The 20937-nt window shown below is 46.8% G+C and overlaps 1 protein-coding gene across 2 annotated transcripts; it reads left to right on the top strand.

The window, feature by feature from the left end:
• Positions 1-11684: 11684 nt before the first annotated feature.
• Positions 11685-20572, top strand: SP5 (Sp5 transcription factor). Of its 2 annotated transcripts, XM_070045959.1 has the most exons (3): positions 11685-12036; positions 13250-13411; positions 14353-20572. In XM_070045959.1, the coding sequence occupies exon 3, from the start codon at positions 14530-14532 to the stop codon at positions 15496-15498; it is 969 nt and encodes a 322-aa protein (XP_069902060.1). In that variant the 5' UTR covers positions 11685-12036; positions 13250-13411; positions 14353-14529; the 3' UTR covers positions 15499-20572. The 2 variants fall into 2 exon arrangements, with proteins under 2 accessions (XP_069902060.1, XP_060158260.1); XM_060302277.2 differs by lacking the exons at positions 11685-12036; positions 13250-13411 and adding an exon at positions 13423-13653.
• Positions 20573-20937: the final 365 nt, after the last annotated feature.

Raw genomic sequence — 20937 nt, 5'->3', positions numbered from 1 at the left:
CTAACATGAACACGTAGTGTCATATATAAAATCGTCAAAGCTTCTCTCTTATGGGGCTTGTGGAAGGCTGTGTTCCTGAACACACTGAATCTACCACATCCCTAATAATCAGGCTTTATTATATGAGTGAAAATTTAGATGATTAACCTTAAAATTTCTCTCTCTCCCCCCCTTACACACACACACACACACACACACACACACACACACACAATGAAGTAGTCCTATTACATAGTATATGATTTTAGAGCTTAGTTTTATGTGTCTTATTTGTATGAATTTAATAACTTGGGGACTGGTAAAAACCTTTTCTTTAACTGAATAGAATTTCATCCATCTGGTAACTGGCTGGTACCATGGCCTCCTTTGTCAGAGAAAACTGTGTGAACGAAATTCCTCCTTGTTCGATGGGATGTGGAGTTGGCATGTAGACTAAGATGTCATGAGGACTGAGCAAAAATTGGCATCCTTTGAGACAAAACACACACACACATTCCAAAATAATTAAATCCCTAGAATGGTTAGCTGCTGGAGAGAAATAAAGAAGGCTACACCTAGATGCCCCTCCCAAGAGACCCTCCTCCCAAATCATTTGTGATTTGAAAAAACAGTTCTCCTGGGAGATTACGTATTGTCAAAGACATATGATTTGTTGTTTGCTGAATATTTTACTAGAAAAGGTCCTAAGAGGTCATTTAATCCAAACCTCTTAGTACAGATAAGTTCACTGCTGCTTCCTTGCAACTCAAGAAATGTTTGAGCCCACCTACCATATACAGAGCAATGCTCTAGAAGAGTAGAAAGCCAAGAAACATCTGTAATTTTACGGTATTGGATTATATGACCTTCAAAATGTCATTCAGATAAAAATTGCTAAAATTTCAGATTAAGGTTCTGTGGGGAAGGAGAGATTAATTGGAAAAGGTAAGGCTAAGAAGGCTTCTTAGAGTAGCGCCGTTCAGAAGGATGTAGCTGCTGAGCACTGAAATGTGGCAAGACCGAGGAACTGAAGTTTCACTTTAATCAATTTAACTTTACATGTAAATAGCCACGGGTGGCTATTGGCTACCATGCTGGACAGCATAGTCTTAGGGGATGTGAGATTTGAGCTGGCTTAAGAAGGATAGGTAGGAGTTTGATACATACAGAAAGTGAAAATTCCAGGCAAAGAGCAATGCTTGTGAAAGTTCGTCAAGGTAAAAACGTTTCAGGCCCGGCCAGGTAAGACTGGAATGAAAGGTGGTAGTGAAAGTGGAATCTAAGGTAGGAAGATTAAGAACTATGGGGCACCTTGGACGCAAACCCGGAAAACATACAATTAATTCCATATTCAGTGGGGAGACATTTCAGTTTTTTGAGCAAGGTAAAAACATGAGCTGCTCGGTGTTTTAGCAAGGTAATCATTAGACAATGTGCGATATGGATTTGAGGGCTGTTTACCTATGGCTGTATATCAAACCACCCTACACTTAGTGGAGTAAAACCACAGCCATTTCATTGTACTTACGGATTTTCTGGGTCAAGAATTTGGACAGAGCACAGAAAAGATGGCTCATCTCTGCTCCATGATGTCTGGCACCTCGGCTAGGATGACTGAAACATCTGGGGGCTGGAATCACCCCCAGGCTTCTTCACTGACATGTTGGCTCTTGGGCTGGGATGACCCAAAGGCTTCCTTCAGCTGGGACTGTTGACCAGAGCACCTCTAGGCAGATTCTCATGTAGCTTGGGCTTCTCATGCTGGGTTCCAAGAGGGAATGTTCCAAGGGGGAGCATCTGGAAAGCAAGCACTCCAAGAAATCCAGGTGAAAGCCACTTGAACTGTATTGACCTAGCCCTGGAAGTCACTTCTGCTGCCTCCTATTGGTTATAAGTGAGTCACTAAGGCCAGTCAGGTTGTGGGATGAGAGATATTGTTGGGATCATCTCTGGAAAGTATAGTCTGCCACAAAGGCCATGAAAAGGGAGTTGAAAGATAATGAAGGCTTCAACCAGGAAAATGGAAGTGGGAAAAGAAAGAAGTAAGAATTAGATGACAGCATGGAAATGCAACTACAGTAATGGAAGTGGAGAGTAAAGAAGGAGGAAGCTCAGTTGAGTTTGGACATGATTCAATTTAAAAATCACCAGAAATCTTGGGAAGATGAGTTGGTTTGAAAAGTGGGGAGAGGAGCTGTTTCCTGGGGATATATTTATTTTGGAGATCTGGCGGGACATTCTTTTCTTTTTTGGGGGGTACACAGGCCTCTCACTGCCGCGGCCTCTCCTGTTGCGGAGCACAGGCTCCGGACACGCAGGCCCAGCGGCCATGGCTCACGGGCCCAGCCACTCCACGGCATGTGGGATCTTCCCGGACTGGGGCACGAACCCGTGTCCCCTGCATCAGCAGGCGGACTCTCAACCACTGCGCCACCAGGGAAGCCCTGGCGGGACATTCTTGAGGATATATCAAGAATGGCAGTTAATAATTCAGGGCTGGAGTTCTAGAGAAAGGTCAAAGTTAAAGCTGAAGACGGATTCGGGAATCATGAGCTTAGGAAATGGTCAAGGGAGTGCACATGGTAGGAACTCAACAAATATTGGTTGAATGACGTAACTCCACTGTAGCTGGGACCAGAGTGACTGGACCAAAATTAGTGCTTATAATGAAATGGAAGAGAATATCAATCCCTGGGCAATTCCCTAAAGGAGAAGTGACAACCTGGGAATGTAGACTAGGAATTAAAGTGAAGCAACCTCATAATCAGCAAATGTAGCAAATATTTGAATTGGTTCACTTAGTAGCTACTCCAATCTCTCTCTAGGCCAGAAAGTTAAAAAAAAAAAAAAAATCTATATTTTCCAGACTCTCTTGCAGCTAGGGTTCCAGATCTATGATTTAGATTATTCCAATCAGATGCAGTGTACCAAATTTGGAAGACAGAAGTAAACAATTGTGAGGCAGGAACTGTGTTTCTGCTGTCTCTACCAGTAAGCAGAGTTCTGGTACATTTGCTTTTTCTATGACAGTTGTAACAGAGGTCCTAATGTCACAGCCCTACATACACAGTTGTCAAGAGACAAGGTACAGACCACAGTAGAGGTGGCATAATTCTGAAACTGGGCAGGTGTTACTGTGGCTTCCCAGTCGGCAGGCAGCTTTCTAATTCCACAGCCTTCTGATCCTGGCAGAGGCAGTGGTTTCCTTGTCCACCCTAATAGCTCAGCTGAGACTTTGTTTTTTCAGCCCTCCTGTCAATCTGTAAGACACTGGCTACCTTGGAATAAGTCCCTTTATGTTTAAACTAGGTCCAGTGAGTTCGACTCACTTAACTGAGCCCTGACCGTACAGTAAGCAAGAAACAAGTATGGATCCTGCTGTAGGTCTTAGAGCCTTGTGCAGCGGCCACCTAGGCGAATCTTAGAAAGATAATAAATGAGAAAGATTTCAGGGAGCAGCTATGAAAAGGCAAAAGCGAGAGAAGAGAGCAAATGGAGAGGAGGGTCAGTGAGGGTCCCCAAAGGGACCATCTAGGTCTGAGTGATTCTGCAGGGGAAGGTCCAGGGTAAAGAGAACAGTTCCTACTTGAAACCAAACCGTGATCCTAGAACCCACATAAAAGGGTGTTGTTTCTCAAGAGCAAAAGGCCCATGGGTGAGCTGACATTTTAAACAGAACTGGGGACATTCAGAGACCTGATGTTTGTGTTAGTGTGTCCCCAGCTGGACCCCTAAAGATATCGGACTCATTCTTATATCCTTAAAATTGGAGACCTAAACCTTCCAAGGTAAATAGCTGATTCTGTGTGCCCCCTGGTGGCTTGGGATGAGGGTGAGGGGGAGAGAAGAGTACTCTAGCCATGAAACAAAAGGTCATAGACCCATACTATCCTCCTTGAGGTCAACCTGTCTCTCTCCTTGGGTAAAACAGAGAGCAGACGTCTCATGTAGGTCTGACATTTTAACCATGAGGCAAATAACAAACAACCTGTAATGCGGCCAATAAATGACCCAGGCTTCTTGTTTAATACCATCACTGCAGACCCATAGACACATACATTGTTTTTCTAATAATAGGAAGACTTGCATTCGCTCAGGGTGGCACTCTATCCTGAGGGTTAAAAGGTTGCCCTCTGGAGTAACATTACCTGGATCCAATTCCAGCAACAGGATCTTGGGCAGATAACTTAACCCCTCTGTGCAACAATTCCCCCATCCATAAAATAGGGTTGTGAGAGATGTGGTGAGACCTTGTATTGCTGTGATGACAGTGTGACCCACAGGACACAGTCACATAAGCACACTGTGAGTGAAAGTGCCTGGTGCACAGACAGGGCACACGCCGTGGCCACCCAGAGACCACTACCAGCACACCAGAGAGATCGTGGTGCAAACCCACCACCTCATCAGCACTCCTTTTTCCAGCCTCTGGGCCATAACCCCCTCCATCCAGGGGGACTGGACTGAAAGGGTTAAAAATGGAGGGTACAGAGTTTATTTGTATTTCTTGATATGCAGAGAATCTTTATTAGACCTGTATCCAAAGTAATTTTCCTTTATATTAATGTATGTTTTCATTTTATTGCTATTTCCAGATCACATTTCCAGAAATTTATGTGTAAATTTATTGTGTAGCTTAAAGATTTATCACTTTCTCCTCTTTTAAGGGAAAAAATGCTCCCACAAATGAGTAACAGGTCAGGGAAAATCTTTCAATAGTCCTGTTTTCTATCGGCACTGGAGAAATAACGTAGGCACGACTCAGTTCTTCCACTGTGTTGTGTGATCTCAGGAAGCCACTCACATCTTTGGGCCTCAGTCCTTTCACCTGCCCTCAGTAACCTCCCCGTGGTCCTGTGACCCAAACTGTGGCTCCCCTGTGAGCTTTCTTGTCCTCAGGACTGGATTCCAGACTACCCAAGGGCAGGGTACATCTTCTTTATCTCCGGGACCCCCCGAACTGTGCCTGAGCTCAGCTGCACACACATCCTCTGTACTCAGTGCAGACTGGGCTCCCTGTGCCGAGGAATAAAGATGGGAGACGAGCTGCAGAATGAGCTTAAGCTTCTGCAGGCTCCTGCCACGACCTCAGTCCTTACACTTCTCTGTGCCTTTATTTCTTTTGGCATCAAGTGATCCTTGTCACAAATCAAACACGGGGTCATTTTAAAACATGAATATTAATGGATAAACTAAAATAGGAAAAGATATCCTTAAGAAAGGAAGTTTGGAAGCCAGCTAAGCTCACCACTATACCACCAACACCACTAAGAAAGGAAGCTTGGTACTACCTTTTCTAGGATATGTCTTTTGTAAGCGGGCCTTGTCTGTACCTAAAGATCACTCATATCCATGGTAGTGCTGTTGAAAGCAATTTTTTTGCCTACAACCCAGAGAAAGCAATTTTATATGCCCCCCCCTCAAAAAGCATGTTTATGTGGGTACCTCCCTCCCATGGGAGGCAGGTAATACCCCAGGGCTTCTCCCCCTGCCCCACATGACAGCCCCCAGAGCAGGACATTTGCACTGCCCCTCTCCTTACCAGACAGGAAGGTAAGGAGAGGGGCTGCATTCTTGTCTGAGGAAATCCAAATGCCGGTAGAGTGGGCTAGAAGGCAGGGCTTAAGTGTGTGAGGCCTGAATGCAATCAAGTAAAACACACAGGACAAGCCCTGGCACAAGTAGGTATAAGCATCGCCTGATCTGTAACCCGTTTCCAGCTGCACTTTTAATGTGGGACCCGCCCCCCCACCCCCGCCTTCGCTCTCAGCAATGACTTTACCTCGTACCTTTTTTTTTAATTGAAGATTTACAATATTGTGTTAGTTTCAGGTGTACAGCAGTTATACATACATATATATTTATTCTTTTTCAGATTCTTTTCTATTATAGGTTATTACAAGATGTGAATGTAGTTCCTTGTGCTATATACTAGGTCCTTGTTTATCTATTTTATATACAGTAATGTGTATCTGTTAATCCCAACTCCTAATTTATCCCTCCCCGCCCCCTTTCCCCTTTGGTAACTATAACTTTGTTTTCTATGCCTGTGAGTCTGTTTCTGTTTTGTAAGTAAGTTCTTTGTATCATTTTTTTTTAGATTCCACATATAAGTGATATATGATATTTGTCTTTTTCTGTCTGACTTAGTATGAAAATCTCTAGGTCCAGCCATGTTGCTACTACCTTGTACTTTTAAATGAATAAGTAAGGAGCTTCCCCCTTGCGTTTCATTTGGCATGCCCGGCAATCAGAAGTTCCCTCCTGCAGTTTACACTTGCTTGCCTCTCTCTGCAATTCATCAAAGGAAGGCCTCACACCTCCACTGCAAACACCCAGTCTCTAGGCTCCCCACCTAAAACCGCCCCCTCTTTCTAACATTTCCTTTTAACCACATCCTAAAACACACACATGAGGCTTTTGCCTTGACCCTGCTATCTGATCCAGCTGCTGCTTAGACTAATCCGCTTCCTGTCCTCACCTCAGTTCTGAGAGTGGATTCTCAAAGCTTCCTCCCAAATCAGACAGACTCTCTGTTTCGTCCTACCCTTTCTCTAGCCCTTCACCCCACCTCCGATGCCCTTGGTCATGTCCAGTGTTCTTACTCATCTCCCACCTCGACATTTTTTTGTTTTCTCTGGCCTTTCTTGACTCCTTATCCTTTGGCTGCTTTGATGGTTCCTCTCCCTCTGTTCATCTTCTAATTGGGGTTTCCTTGCAAATTCTGCTGTAGCTTTTCTCTACCTGCTTGACCTCCACCCACTTCAGTGAGCTCACTTATTCCACTATTACTACTTCCCCAAAATTCACAAGTCCTTATCTCTAGCCCCATCGCTTGCTTGCACTGCCCACTCCCCACACTTCCAGCTTTCTGCAAGCATTTCCCCACGAACATCCAGCCTACATCTTAGACTCAATTCGGCCCAAAACTGAATTCAGGACTTCCACTTAACTCCAATCTGTCTGTCTTCTTTGATCTCCCACTTTGTCAGCAATTGAACCGTTCTTGCTGCCTCACAGGCTAAAACTTTGAGTTCCTTTTGATTTTTTAACAGCTTTATTGAAATATAATCAGGCATCACATTATTCATCCATTTAAAGTACACAATTCAGTGGTTTTTAGTATAGTCACAGAATTGTACAACCAGCACCACAATAAATCTTAGAATATTTTACCCCCACCAAAGTCCCCAAACCATCATTTCCTATTCTCCCCTCCACAAAGGGCCTGGTAACCACTGATTTACTTTCTGTCTCTGGATTTGTCTATTCTAGACATTTCATATAAATGGAAACATACTATATGTAATCTTTTGTGACTATATTCTTCCACTTGGTATAATGTTTTCAGAGTTCATCCATATTGTAACAGGTATCAGTATTTAAGACATTTTTACAGCTGAATAATATTCCATTGTATAAATGTAACACATTTTGTGTATCTATTCGTCAGTTGATGAACATTTGGGTTGCTTCTACCTTTTGGTTATTGCGAATAATGCTGCTATGACATGCATACAAGTTTTTGTGTGGACATATGTTTTCAATTATCTTTGATCTATATTTAGGAGTAGAATTATAACTATGTGGTTAACATTTTGAGAACTGCCAAATTGTATTTCAAAGTGGCTGCACCATTTTACATTCCTACCAGCAGTTCATGAGAGTTTCAGTTTTATCACGCCTCGCCAAAACTTACTATCTTTTTCATCATAGCCATCGTTGTAGGTGTAAACCAGGACCTCATTTGGTTTTTATTTGTATTTCAGTGATGGCTAATGATGTTGAGCATCTTTTCATGTGCTTATTTGCCTTTTGCATATCTACTTTGGAGAAATGTCTATTCAAATCCTTTGCTTTTTTAAAAAAATTGGGTTAAAATTGTTGAGTTGCAAGAGTTCTTTATACATTATGGATACAAGTTTCTTATTAGATATATAATCTCCAAATATTTTCTCCCATTCTGTGGGGGTTTTCACTTTTTTGATGGTATCCTTTGAAGCACAAAGTTTTAAATTTTTATGAAGTCCAATTAATCTATTTTTTCTTTTGCCACTTGTGCTTTCGGTATATCTAAGAAGGCGTTAACCTAACCCAAGGTCATAAGGCCTTACTCCTATGTTTTCTTCTATGAGTTTTATAGTTTAACTCTTGTAGTTAGATCTATGATCCATTTAGAGTTAAATTTTATGCATGTTGTAAGGAAAATGTCTGACATCATTCTTTTACATGTGGATATCCAGTTGTCCCCGCACCATTTGTCAAGAGAGGGATCTTTTTAATTATTCCCTTTGTTTTATCTTTTATTCCAACCTGTTAATCAAGTTTTGTCCTTTTTCCCTTTAAAATGTCTGTCACTGTTTCACTACCACACCAGTTCCCAGATTAGGCCTTTACCATCTCACACAGAGATATCTGCATCCATGTTTATCCTTCCAAGCCCTCAGCAAGCCAAACTTCCTAAAGAAGGAAATTTAAGAAATGAATTGAATTTATGTAATTCACCTGCTCAGGAGCCTAAAGTCCTACTACTGAATACATATAGCATCAGGGCCAAACTCTTCTCTCTGATTTTCTAATACGGCCCTACCCAGTTTATACCAGCAAATCAAAGATGCAAAATTTCATCTTCCATGGTTATTCAGCTCCTCCCTGAAGGGGAGTTCTCTTTCCTTGCTGTACTTTCCCCTCCCTTCTATGAACCCAATTAAAATTCCATAGGTCCTTAAAGGCTTCTTCAAACCCCAGCTCCCTGATAAACCTCCCTTAACTACCCCAGCCTTTGCCAGTGCTCTCCTCTCTGTCCCTACTGCATTTGTGTGTTCCGTAGCACCAATCACTATGCAGGTAACACTGGTACACCCAATTCTACGCTACCACCCAACACCGATAAGCATCTATTGAATAGCTACTGAAGTTCACAGCACTGAACAGGCATGACACATGTATGTGAACATTGTTTCCTTCTGCCGTCAAGTGGGGGAGTCTAATTGGATGAGATAAAGTATCCCTCCTAGATTTAGAATTCCACTTCTTCCTCCATTACATACTGATCCAAATTTGAAGAGTAAGCTTAAAGTTAACTCAAGGTTTCTAACTGAAACTTTCCAAAGCCAAGCCAGTGTTTTCCAAAGATTCCCAGCATTGTAATTCCTTGCTACAAAATGCTCTCGGCTGTAATAACGATCCCGGCCCTGTTTCAGGCGCAAGCATTAGGGCATCTGTGATTTGGTTTGCAGTTTAAACTGTGAGATGGCTCCAAACCCTCACAGTTAAGAGTGTGTCCGATTGCAACACCCCCCCCACACCACTATTTAAAAAAAAAAAAAAACTTTCAAATTGAAGAGGCAAAGTTTGATCTCTTCCCTGTTGAGAGCTGAAAACAATAGCAGCTTTCTGCTCTAGCATACCTTCAAAAGGCTGCCGAGTGACTGCTCTAAGAATACTTGGTTGTAGATGACCGAAGAAACGCACCGGCCTCCTCCTGCGACTCTGCTCTGCTAGCACGAGGGAAATTCTGCCCCCTCCCCTCCCAGCACCTTTAATAAAACAACGACTGGTACTGTATTAACTAGGCGGATGCGCGATCTTGGAAGGTTAAGGCTTTGGCAGACAAGGGGCGAGACTGGGAGGTCAAGCAACACCTTGCTGTAAAGAGCCGGTGAATTAAGAATTTGTCGAAATGACCTAAATCATGTACAGATTTTTAAAAAATCAACTGAAAATGGGAGACCGGTTGGATTGACCCCAGGGGCAGGAGTCCCCGGTTGCTGCAAGAAAATGCCTGAGGCGAGGTACCAGGCTCGGCGCGAAGTTGCAGCCCCAGAGCTCTCAGTAAACACTTTTTTTTTCCTGGAGTAGATTCCGGAGCGCGCACACCAGGTCAGTCCATCACGCTAATGCCTGTGCGGGTTCACCTACCCGCCTCTCCTCGCAGGTAGCACCTGGTCAGCACTTGCCTGCCCGCGAAGAAACCGCGAGGCCAACTTCTCAGCCTCGGAACCCTGCTGCACGGAGAGCTACTAGGAGAACGGCTCCACTGCGCCAGCAGCCGCCGGGAGGCTGGTATTCCGCCTCCCCGCCCCCCCTCGCCGTAGTTAAAGTTTGCTCCCCATTCGCCGCTTCCCACCCCCGCCCCCTGCCTCCGCCCTCGGGCTGGAGGACCACAGAGGAGTTCCTGGGTCCTCGGTGCACAAACACACCCACCAACAAAAAAAGCCCATTAAATCTTCCCTCCTGCGAACTCGCGCCCCAGCGGATACCTCTTTGAACTGACCCCACCCCCGAAGCTCCCGCAGCCCCCGCGCCGTCTGGGGATCGCCCAGCCCTCCTGGGCTCACTCCCTCCTCCCGGCTGCGTACTTTTGCAGCGCGCTTGGTCTTTGATGTCTCTTTACATTATGGCAGAGCAGCCACACGCTCTTCCCGGGCGCAGGGCTTTGTGTAACGGAACTGACATTTGGCCTTAATACCTGTATCTCTTGGTGATTGCAACAAATTTCAAAAATAAATATTGTACTTTGATCTCCCGGCATTGCATTTTTAATGGACGCTCCGAACAGTACTTCATTAAGAATAAGTTTTTCAGGAGCCCCGAGTGCAAAGGGAGAGAGGCTAAACAGCACTTTGTGAAAGTCTCTCTCCAGACTTCAGCTTGCGCCTGGGAGGGCTGGAATCCCGGCGGGTGTTCACAAATGGAGGAGAGGCCCAGAGCCAGGACTTCAAACAGTCAAGGGAGGGCCTACCGTGCACCCGCACAATCCTAAATACTTTGAATGTATTTACCTCTTTTAAGCCTACAAGGACTCTACAAGGTGAGCATTGCTATAACCCCCATTTTACAAATTGGGAAACTGAGGCACAAAGCGGTTGTGTAAGTTGCTGGCCCAGGTCATCAGCCAGGTCATCAACTAGAAAGTGGCATCTAGAAATCGGCCTTCAGATTCTCAGAGTTGGAGCTCTTAACACCAACCCACTACTCTCTCCCTGCTGGCTACTGATGGTGGCTTATTGGCTAACGGGGCATCTTGGAGAAAAAGTTCTCTTCTATAACAACTATGGAGATGTGAATTGGCTTCTCTTGCCTTTTTGTTAAAATAGTGAACAGATTCGGCAAACGAGAATGCCTCCTAGCCTGCTTGGCCCAGCCTGGCCTGCAACCACCGATAGTGGAGGTCGAAGAACCCAAAGGAGCCCGAGAGGAAACTCACTAAGGGACCAGGCCCGCTTCGACAGTGCCGACAGGTGCCTGTGTGTGTGTGTGCACCATGGGACTCCCGGCCTCTGACTTGCAGGCGGGAAAGGGCTCCTTCCCCTCCCAGGCTTCGCGGGTAATCGATTTTCTGGACGCAGTGTGGACAAGTGTAGGTCTTCCGGGCCTCCGGAGCAAAACACTAAGTCCCCTCTCATTCCTAGCTCCCAGAGCACTCGGACCTCCTCTTCAGGAGCCAGACCGCGTCGGCCGAGCTGTGCAGTCACTGCTCACCGTTCCTGGGTGACACCTTGTTGCAGAGAAGAGGGGCGTGCAAGGACGGGACTCGAGAAGTGCTCAAGCATAGTATTGGGGCTGCATTCGGCCCATTCGCCTTCAGCAAGATGTTTCTATTTTGCTGGCCGGCCCTGGGTGTGGGGAAATGGCCTGGTGGCATAGTGTCCTGACCCCTAATGCGAGTGCAGAGGGCACCAATACACAGCCCAGACTCCGAATCAGAAGGCTTTTGGTGTTGGGGTAACCGCTGGCGCCGCACGGCGAGTTGGACCACCTGATCCGACCTCTCCACGTCAGTCCCGGCTGCTGTGCGGTACCCGGGAGGACCATACGCAGGAAGCTTGGGCGCGAGTTGGCTCAGAGGATCCCTGCCCGGTCGGCCGCGTCGCAGAGAGGAGGCGGTGTACCCGGACGCCGCAAGTGGAGCGGGGTTGGCCAAGCGCAGGCGGCCCACTCTGCTGCGCCGTTCCACGGAGCGTGGCCGCCGGCTGGAGGCCTCAGAGGCCATTCCCGGCCCCTAATGCCCTCCAGCGCGGTGAGGACACCGAGACGCCGCTCCTGCTCTCCCGGGTGAGGAGATCTGGGTGTCCGTACCTCCCCTGCAGGACGCGTGTTGCGCCGTGGGCCGGAGGAAGGCAGGTGGCCTGCCGTCCCTCCTGGGCCAGGCATGGCTGGCAGAGAGGGTTTGGGGAGACCACACTCTGGAGAGTGTTTTCCTGACCCCAGCGAAGCACGGCCCGCGCCTGAAGAAATTTCTTTTCTTTACAAAGGTGCTGGGAACAACAGTTTTTATTGACTTTTCTTTCCGGTTAGGGAGCCACCCTCGTACTATCTGTGGTTTGCTCAACAAGAACAGCTACGGTCTTCCTCCACCGCGCCTTACTTTTTTCGGTTAGTTCCCTGTAGGTGTGTGCGGCTTGCAGGCGTGCGCACTTGCCTGGCCGGGCTTGGCGCCGGGGTGGGGATTTCTAGCATCTCTGTGGGTTTCGGTGGGGCTTAATAGCGGTCAGCTTGCCTGCTCCGAGAGAGAAGAGCAAGACACCAAACATTTCCCCCTCGAGTTGCTCTGAGTGTCCCGCCAAGCTTAGCTTTGGGGGTAAGCGTGGCCCGGGTGTATTTCGCAGGCTCACTATTTGCAAAAGTTGTGGCCGGAGAACTTCCAGGTCGCCAGCCGGAACGTCGCAAGAGGGGCGGGCGGCCCTGGAGCGTGCGCGCCACCCACCGCCGCCCTGGGCGGCCGCCCGGCCCCGCCCCGGGTCCCAGGGCTGCTCACCGCTCTGCGGGGGCTGGGCTGGGGGAGGAAGGGGGAGCATGAGGCGGGCGGGGCGCAGGGCGTGCCACGTTCAGCCCCGGGAATTCCCTCGGGTCCAAGGTGTGCTCGGGTTGACGACGTGCTCGGGCCGGTGCCTGTGCTGTCCGGGTGCCGGGTGTGTAAGTACCGGGGGCGGAGAGGAGAGAATTACGCTCATCTTCGTCTCCAAGTCCCGCGCCTGGAAGCCGAAGGCAGATTTCTCTGGAGATAGCAAAGATACTTTGTCACTTTGGGCGCTGCCTTGGCGCAAATCTTTAATTGCAAGGGAGCGGGGGGGGGGTGGCGGCGGGAGAGGGGGATAGAGTGTCTCAAGCAACCCAAGCGCGGGTCTCCAGGCGGCAAGGCCCCCTTTGATCAGGAAAATCCAATTATTTGTGTATATACATTTCCCACATAGTGATTACTTCATTAATTGTCCCGCCTTTATCTCCTCCCTTCCCATCCCCCCTAATAATCAGTTCTTTCATCCAGACCAACAAACACACCATAGGAGCTTTGTGGATTCAAAGGATTTGCTTTCGCTTCTGAAAGAGCCGCTATTCTTTGATGATTGGGTAGCGGCAAACTTCAAAGCCATAAATCTTCCCTCTGACTGGCTGGCGGCCCAGCAAAGTCCTTATCAAATTCTTGGAGGTGAGCCTGAAGCGCTCAGACCGCTCGCAGGGCGAGCGAGCGGGTTGCGGCGAGGGGCGCGGGCGGGGAGGGCCCCTGCGCGCAGAGAGGGCGCCCGGGAGGGACGCTAAGGCGGCCCTTCGTCCTCGCCTTCGGGTCTCCATGCCTCAGCAGCGCCCTGCTCCTCAGCCAACGGCCCGCAAGCCATAGCCATGGCCGCCGTGGCCGTCCTCCGGAACGACTCTCTGCAGGCCTTCCTCCAGGTCAGGGCTGGGCTCGGAGGGGGCGAGGGAAAGGTGGGAAGGGTCATGTCTGGATCTTTCCTGATATTCTGTGCACCCTGAATTTCAAAGGGAATCCCGCTCGGTAGATACCAATGGAGTGAGACCTAGGGGTGCCCACACCAACTTCACACTGAACCCTGGTGTCAAGAGTGTGGCCTTTGGGGGAGGGACGCGCGTATCCAGGGCTTGTTCGGAGGTGCGCGTCTGGCTGAGAACCGGCCCCAGCTCACCCCGCTGGGCCCTCCTGGGGAGGGCGGAGGAGGAGCGCGAGAGTAGCGTGGAAATGAGAGCTTAAAAGATGGGAGGGAAGGCGGATGGGCATCCGGGCTGTGGGTGTTTCCAGACCCTTTCTGGCCGCGGAGCCGGGAGTGGCCCGTCGGATCTCTCTCCCCTCCCACTTTGTGCCTGCCTTCCTCTGAGGCTAGATGGCGTCTCTTTGTACCAAGTAGTTTCACAGGAAGCGCTCCCGCGCTCCGCGTCCAGGTAGCGCAAGCACCAAAAGTTTCCCGGGACTGGTGGGTGCGTGCGTGGTGTGCGGTGGCGGGGGAGGGACACCCAGGACGGGGGAGGGGCGGCGGTATAATAGCCGGCGTGGGTGTGGCGGGCCGGCCCGGAGACCGCGCTTGGAGCGCTAACCTTTTGTCTCTTCTCCGCCCTCCCGTGCCGCCGCCTATGCAGGACCGCACCCCCAGCGCCTCCCCAGACCTGGGCAAGCATTCGCCCCTGGCGCTGCTAGCCGCCACCTGTAGCCGGATTGGCCAGCCGGGCGCTACGGCGCCCCCGGACTTCCTGCAGGTGTCCTACGACCCCGCGCTGGGCTCGCCCTCCAGGCTCTTTCACCCGTGGACCGCCGACATGCCGGCGCACTCGCCCGGCACGCTGCCATCCCCGCACCCCAGCCTGGGGCTGACGCCGCAGAAAACGCACCTGCAGCCGTCCTTCGGGGCGGCGCATGAGCTGCCGCTTACACCCCCTGCAGACCCCTCGTACCCCTACGAGTTCTCACCGGTGAAGATGCTGCCCTCGAGTATGGCGGCGCTGCCCGCCAGCTGCGCGCCCGCCTACGTGCCCTACGCGGCCCAGGCCGCGCTGCCGCCCGGCTACTCCAACTTGCTGCCGCCGCCCCCGCCGCCCCCGCCGCCCACGTGCCGCCAGCTGTCCCCCAACTCGGCCCCCGACGACCTCCCGTGGTGGAGTATCCCGCAGGCCGGCACCGGTCCGGGAACCTCGGGGGTTCCGGGGGGCAGCCTCTCCGGCGCCTGTGCGGGGGGGCCCCACGCGCCCCGCTTCCCGGCCTCGGCGGCCGCCGCTGCCGCCGCCGCCGCCGCCGCGCTGCAGCGGGGCCTGGTGTTGGGCCCGTCGGACTTCGCGCAATACCAGAGTCAGATCGCTGCGCTGCTGCAAACCAAGGCCCCCCTGGCGGCCACGGCCAGGAGGTGCCGTCGCTGCCGCTGCCCCAACTGCCAGGCGGCGGGCGGCGCCCCGGAGGCAGAGCCGGGCAAGAAGAAGCAGCACGTGTGCCACGTGCCAGGCTGCGGCAAGGTGTACGGCAAGACGTCGCACCTGAAGGCGCACCTGCGCTGGCACACGGGCGAGCGGCCCTTCGTGTGCAACTGGCTCTTCTGCGGCAAGAGCTTCACGCGCTCGGACGAGCTGCAGCGGCACCTGAGGACTCACACAGGCGAGAAGCGCTTCGCCTGTCCCGAGTGCGGCAAGCGCTTCATGCGCAGCGACCACCTCGCCAAGCACGTCAAGACGCACCAGAATAAGAAGCTCAAAGTTGCTGAGGCCGGAGTCAAGCGGGAGGACCCGCGGGACCTGTAAGCCCACCCGGGGGCGCCTCGATGCCTCTCCTGCCTCGGGCTCCCTACCCAGCACCTCTTCGGAGAGGTTCCGGTGGCCTGTGGGCAGCCGGCCGAGGGGAGACCCAACTGAGGCACTTACTTGCCCCTTCCTGCTTGCCCGCCTCCCAAAAGCGACGCCAGGCCTCCAGCTCCCTGGCCGGCCTGCGGACAAGGACCGTGTGCCCAGGAAGAGCAGGGGAGGTAGGGTTGAGAGCTCTGTGTCACGAAAGAGCAGTTTCAGGCTCTGAACGATTCCCACCATCTGGGAGACCTACAGTTTGGGGGGACTACCCTGGGCTGACCTCTGTATATAGGAAACGCTGCTGAAATCAAAGCGGAAGAACCTTGAGAGATTTGAAATAGTGCTGTGTTTTTTGCTAGGACTGGGCCGGGCTTTGTACAGGTTATTTAATAGCTTTCTTAAAGAATAATTATAATAATTATAACATTAATTAAAATGTTACTTTTGTCCTCAGCTCCATGCAGAGCTACAGCATGAAATGTCTCTGTAAAGCAATCAGCAGTTGCAGCGTGAAAATAAATACGTTAACTCCGGGGTCACCTCGGGAAGACCCCGCTGAGCCGGTCTCATTTGATCTTTTCTCCTTCCGGGAGGCTTTACAAAGCTGTCAGGTTTCACCGGGAATTTGAAGGCTCCTGTAGGCTGCCTCTGTCGGAGGCTTCTTTGGTTTGGAAGGTTCTGGGCAAGTGTGTCGGGTGCAAAGATGCAGAAAGTAGGAGGGCAGGGTCAGTTTTGTGGTAAAGAGATTAGGGCAAGATTTTCCAGTCCCACCTTGAGTTTCTCACGCGGCCGTAGGACTTGACCAGAGACTGTCGGGCTTCTCTTAAAAGTTGATACCTGCTGCACATACAATACACGATCTTTTTATCTGGCGAATTGCCTGTGGCTTTCCATTTGTTGGTACTCTCAGAGGTCACAGGCGAGCTGTGCTTCCTCCTGGCAGCCGGCTATGCTGCTGTCTGCAGGGGTACTACTATCTTGAGGATCTGTTCACAGATGAGATTTTGGAGAGTTACAGAGAAACTAGGGGCCCTTGTTCAGGTTGGTCTTTGCTTGGGAAAGAAGCGGCTCTCCTGTATTTCAGCCCCGTCATGATACACAGCCTTGTCTTGCTTGTTTTCTTCTTAATCCTTTTGCTGTGGCAATCTTACCAGTCTTGTTTCACAATAGCCTCTTAGGGATTTCTGTTTAGGCCTGGAAGTTTAGTTCCATTTTGTGTCTTGGGACTTTATTTTTTCAATCACTGCAGTAGATTAAGATTTTCTCAGGGAGGAGCCAGGAATACTCATATCTAGGTTTCTCACCTGTCTCTAAAATGTGAAGTTTTAAATGTGAAGTTTACAAGTGTTTTTTCAACTCGGCTGACTCCTGGATGTTTTCTAATATGTGAGTTTTTAACCTGAAACCAAAACCTTAATCTTCTGATTTAGAACTAGCAAAGAAAAGAAATTGTTCTCAATTTTGTTACTATGTTAAACTGGCTGGCATCATTAATGCCAAATTTCAATCGAACTGAATAATTTTTTCATGGTAGTAGAAGTGTATATAAATTGATAGGATTTCACAGTTTACACACTGCTGTTACCTTGCCTTTCGTTTGAAGTCAAACTGAAGGGTAAGTTCTTAAAAACCAGGAGGGTTGTGCTTGAGACTTACTGTATTAAGTAAAACTCAACCAGCAACATAGTTGAGATGAAAATTACTTTTATACTCCTAAGAAATAGCATTTTTACTTTGTAACTTGGGACAAGGTGGTAACTACTAAAATCATTGTGGGACTATGCCTTAGAACCTGTTACTCTCATTAGAGATTTTGGAACTATTTAATGACAAAATGGAATGTGAGTCTTTAGGGTTCTTTACCTGGAAAGGGCAGTTTGGGCTGGCTAAATTCTCAAGGCTGTGACAGTTTTGCAAGCAATAGCAATAAGAAAGTTGCTACACAGTAACATTAATATGCATTTAAATGTGTAATCTTAATCTACATCAAGATTGTTGAGAATAATTTCTATGAAGAGTTACAGAAACTCTCACATCTGAACCATGCCCTGGGATTGACTTCAGAGCCAGAAAAGGTTTTTTGGCAGATGATAGGGAAAGAGGAGTCCTTGTTAGAGAGTGAAAAGACCAAGGGCTTTCTTTGGAAAATTTGAAACGATTCTCTCACGTGAAAGAAAATGCCCTTGGTAGAGAGAAAACTGGCAATTTTGAAGGGACTCTACTAGCTATTATTGACAGCTAGGATCATTTAGCATCCAAACAGGTGAAGTGTTGAAGATAAAATTTCCTTATAACTTTAACTTTGTTGTTAAGAGAGAAAATAGGTAAGATGTATGAAATTTTGTATCTAAACAGATAAGGGGTTGAAGATAGTTTTCCTATAACTTTGTGGTGGTTAAGAGAAAGATAAAATATATGGAATTTATCTAAAAATACAATATTTATAATTTTAAAAAGCAGAATGAAGTCATTTGATGACAAATCACTTTCTTAGTTTTTAGGTAATTGAACCTGCAAATTTTAAAAGTTTGGTAAAAGTATAGACTCTAGACTAAAGACTGTTCCTTATTGTCAGTGCAAATCTGTGTTCCAATTACTTTAGAAAAAAATATTTATGCCATTATCCAAATAGAAGCCAGGAAGTCACAATAATGTGATATTATTATCCAAGTGTAGGAAAACATTTCATGTTTATACTGAAAAATAAGCTAATAAATGCTCAGAAATACAAGTTTGACAATGAAGAAATGTATTAGATTCTGTAAGCTTTTAAAATGTGAACTGCTGCTGCATGCTTTATTTGGTTCATAAAACTGCAACCTACTATGGTATTATCCATTTATAACTTTAAAAAATTATTATAAAATAAATCAGTATGCAAGAAATATATGCATAAATGATGTAAATTAAGCACATTTAATTTAATGACATTCAAATTAAAAAGTTCAGAAGCAAATTACTTTTAAATGTAAACTGAAATTTATTTTTTATTTGGAATTTTGCCATCATCATAAAAGAAAGTTTAATCCACCAACTGAATTCAAGGCTTTACTTAAGAACTCCAGAACCAAATTCAATTGAGTTAAAAACCAATTGAAGAAACTATGTTAATGATGGCCTCAAATGTCAATAGACATTTTGTTTTTTAAGCAACTGTTTTAGTAGCATGCAAATATAATGTAAAGTGTCATATTTTAGAAAATTCTAAAATAAGTGTGATATGATTACATTGTTTAACACAATTGATAAATGAACCATTTGACCAAAAACTTGGAAACATAGAGAAATTGAGTTGTCAGTAATTTAGGTAATTTGGAATTATATGTTTCTGAACTTATTAACAACACTGTATAGTTTTCGGCTTTTCTCAAGGGAAAATTGTGCAAATTTGTCCTTTGCTGACCACTAATTTGGAATAGTTTTGGTAATGAATGAAAGTAAATTATGTTAAAGAAAATACAGCTACATTATTCACCATCGTGTTAAATAAGTCTTTTCTAGTTTCAGTTAGAGTTTAAATCTTATAACTATGTTGTGTATGTTGTTTTAACTTATTTTCCCTTAAGTCAATCAGACAACACATGCCTATTTAAAAAATTAACATTGATGAGATTGCTTCTGGCAGAAACCTACATGAAACAGTATTTGTAGAAAAGGCAGTTTTTCACCCCAATTTCACTCCATTTCTATTTTAATACTATTGGGTTTTAGATATTCAGTTTGAAGCAGCATCTTCAGTGTTTCCCATCTGTTTTGGTTCTGCTGTGAGACTTTCACAGAACCTTTAGCGGTAGCTATATCTTCACACTAACGTGAACACCTACTAAGTTGTTTAGGGCTCTAAAATTGCAAACCACTTTTACTTGTGTTAGCTAACCACATTAAATAATGACAAGTTGTGGTAAATTGACATTATCTCACTGGGAAATCATCTGTTGTGGAATCAGATTCAAACCTCAAGCTTTGTTTTCTAGTAAATGTGATTATGCTTTGCTAATGTCCCAAATTGAGGGCCACTCAAAACAAGTCATACTAATGTTCTATTAAATATCATTTCCTTCCTCTGGTTTGCATGGTAGAGGGGAACTTAAAAGAGTATGAAACCAAGGGCAGCTTTGACATGAGGACATGTGCCAACATAGTTTGATAAACTAGGAACAAGTAAGGAAAACATCTAGATAGAAAGATGTATGTTGGTAATGAGACATATATTTAGATTAATACACCAAAATGACAGGTTTCAGTATTGGGCCAGTATAATTGTAACCTGATTCATGTGGCATTCAATATATATAAACAGGGACTTCCCTGGTTGCGCAGTGGTTAGGAATCCGCCTGTTAATGCAGAGGACACGGGTTCAATCCCTGGTTCAGGAGGCTCCCACATGCCGCAGAGCAACTGGGCACGTGCGCCACAGCTGCTGAGCTTGTGCTCTGGAGCCCGCGAGCCACAACTACTGAGCCCATGTGCCACAACTACTGAAACCCGTGCGCTTGGAGTCTATGCTCTGCAACAAGAGAAGCCACCGCTGTGAGAAGCCCGCACACTGAAAGGAAGAGTAGCTCCCGCTCACTGCAACTAGAGAAAGCCCGTGCATGGCAACGAAGACCCAACACAGCCAAAAATTTTTTTAAAAAATATGTATATATATATACACATATATATGTGTATATATATATATGTAAACAGTATATTTTTCTCTGGTGTTCAGACTCGACACATTTTTGGATAAAGATCTTTGTGTCAGTTCCTCCTCCCTTGATTGTTTTTAAAGAATCAGCAATGTTTCAAGTTAATTTATGGATATTGTAAAATAACTTACATAATGTTACTTCCTAAAATGAGTAAGTGATACTGTTCAGCAAAGATGTAATCAAACAGCTATGGACCTTCATAATTTTTTTTTGATAGTTTCACAGTTGTTTTACTGTTACAGTTTATTACCAATTGAAGATTTGCATGTGATGATTGATATAGTATTCATTTTCATGCTGACGTTTTGATGACTTCCCTTTCTAGACTTTATATACGTCTCCTTCCATGTCTTTAGTGATTATGTTGAAGCATAATCCTCAATGGGGTATTTGACACTTAATTCGTAATTCAACCCATGCATGTGAACTGCAGTAGTTTCTGCACAACACATAATAAACTATATTAACTAATATATTTTGGTTGTCTACCTAATACCAAAATTAAATTCAGGGGAAATAAATCAGTTCCTAGTTTGATACAGATCTTCCTTGACTAACGATGAGGTTACCTCCCAATTAACTCATCGTGAGTTGAAAATACCGAAGTTGAAAATGCGTTTAATACGCCTCACCTACCGAGCATCATAGCTTGGCCTAGCCTACCATAAACATGCTCAGAGCACTTACATTAGCCTACAGTTG

The sequence above is a fragment of the Globicephala melas genome, chromosome 7, assembly GCF_963455315.2.
Source record: "Globicephala melas chromosome 7, mGloMel1.2, whole genome shotgun sequence".
NCBI classification, from domain to species: domain Eukaryota; kingdom Metazoa; phylum Chordata; class Mammalia; order Artiodactyla; family Delphinidae; genus Globicephala; species Globicephala melas.
The sequence above is the reverse complement of the archived record's forward strand: the minus strand, read 5'-3'. Positions and strand labels throughout refer to the sequence as shown.

Coding starts and splice junctions, on each gene's coding strand:
- SP5 (XM_060302277.2), top strand. CDS start 13,603: ATGGCCGCCGTGGCCGTCCTCCGGAACGACTCTCTGCAGGCCTTCCTC. Junction 13,654..14,352: donor CTCTGCAGGCCTTCCTCCAG/GTCAGGGCTGGG, acceptor CCGCCTATGCAG/GACCGCACCCCCAGCGCCTC.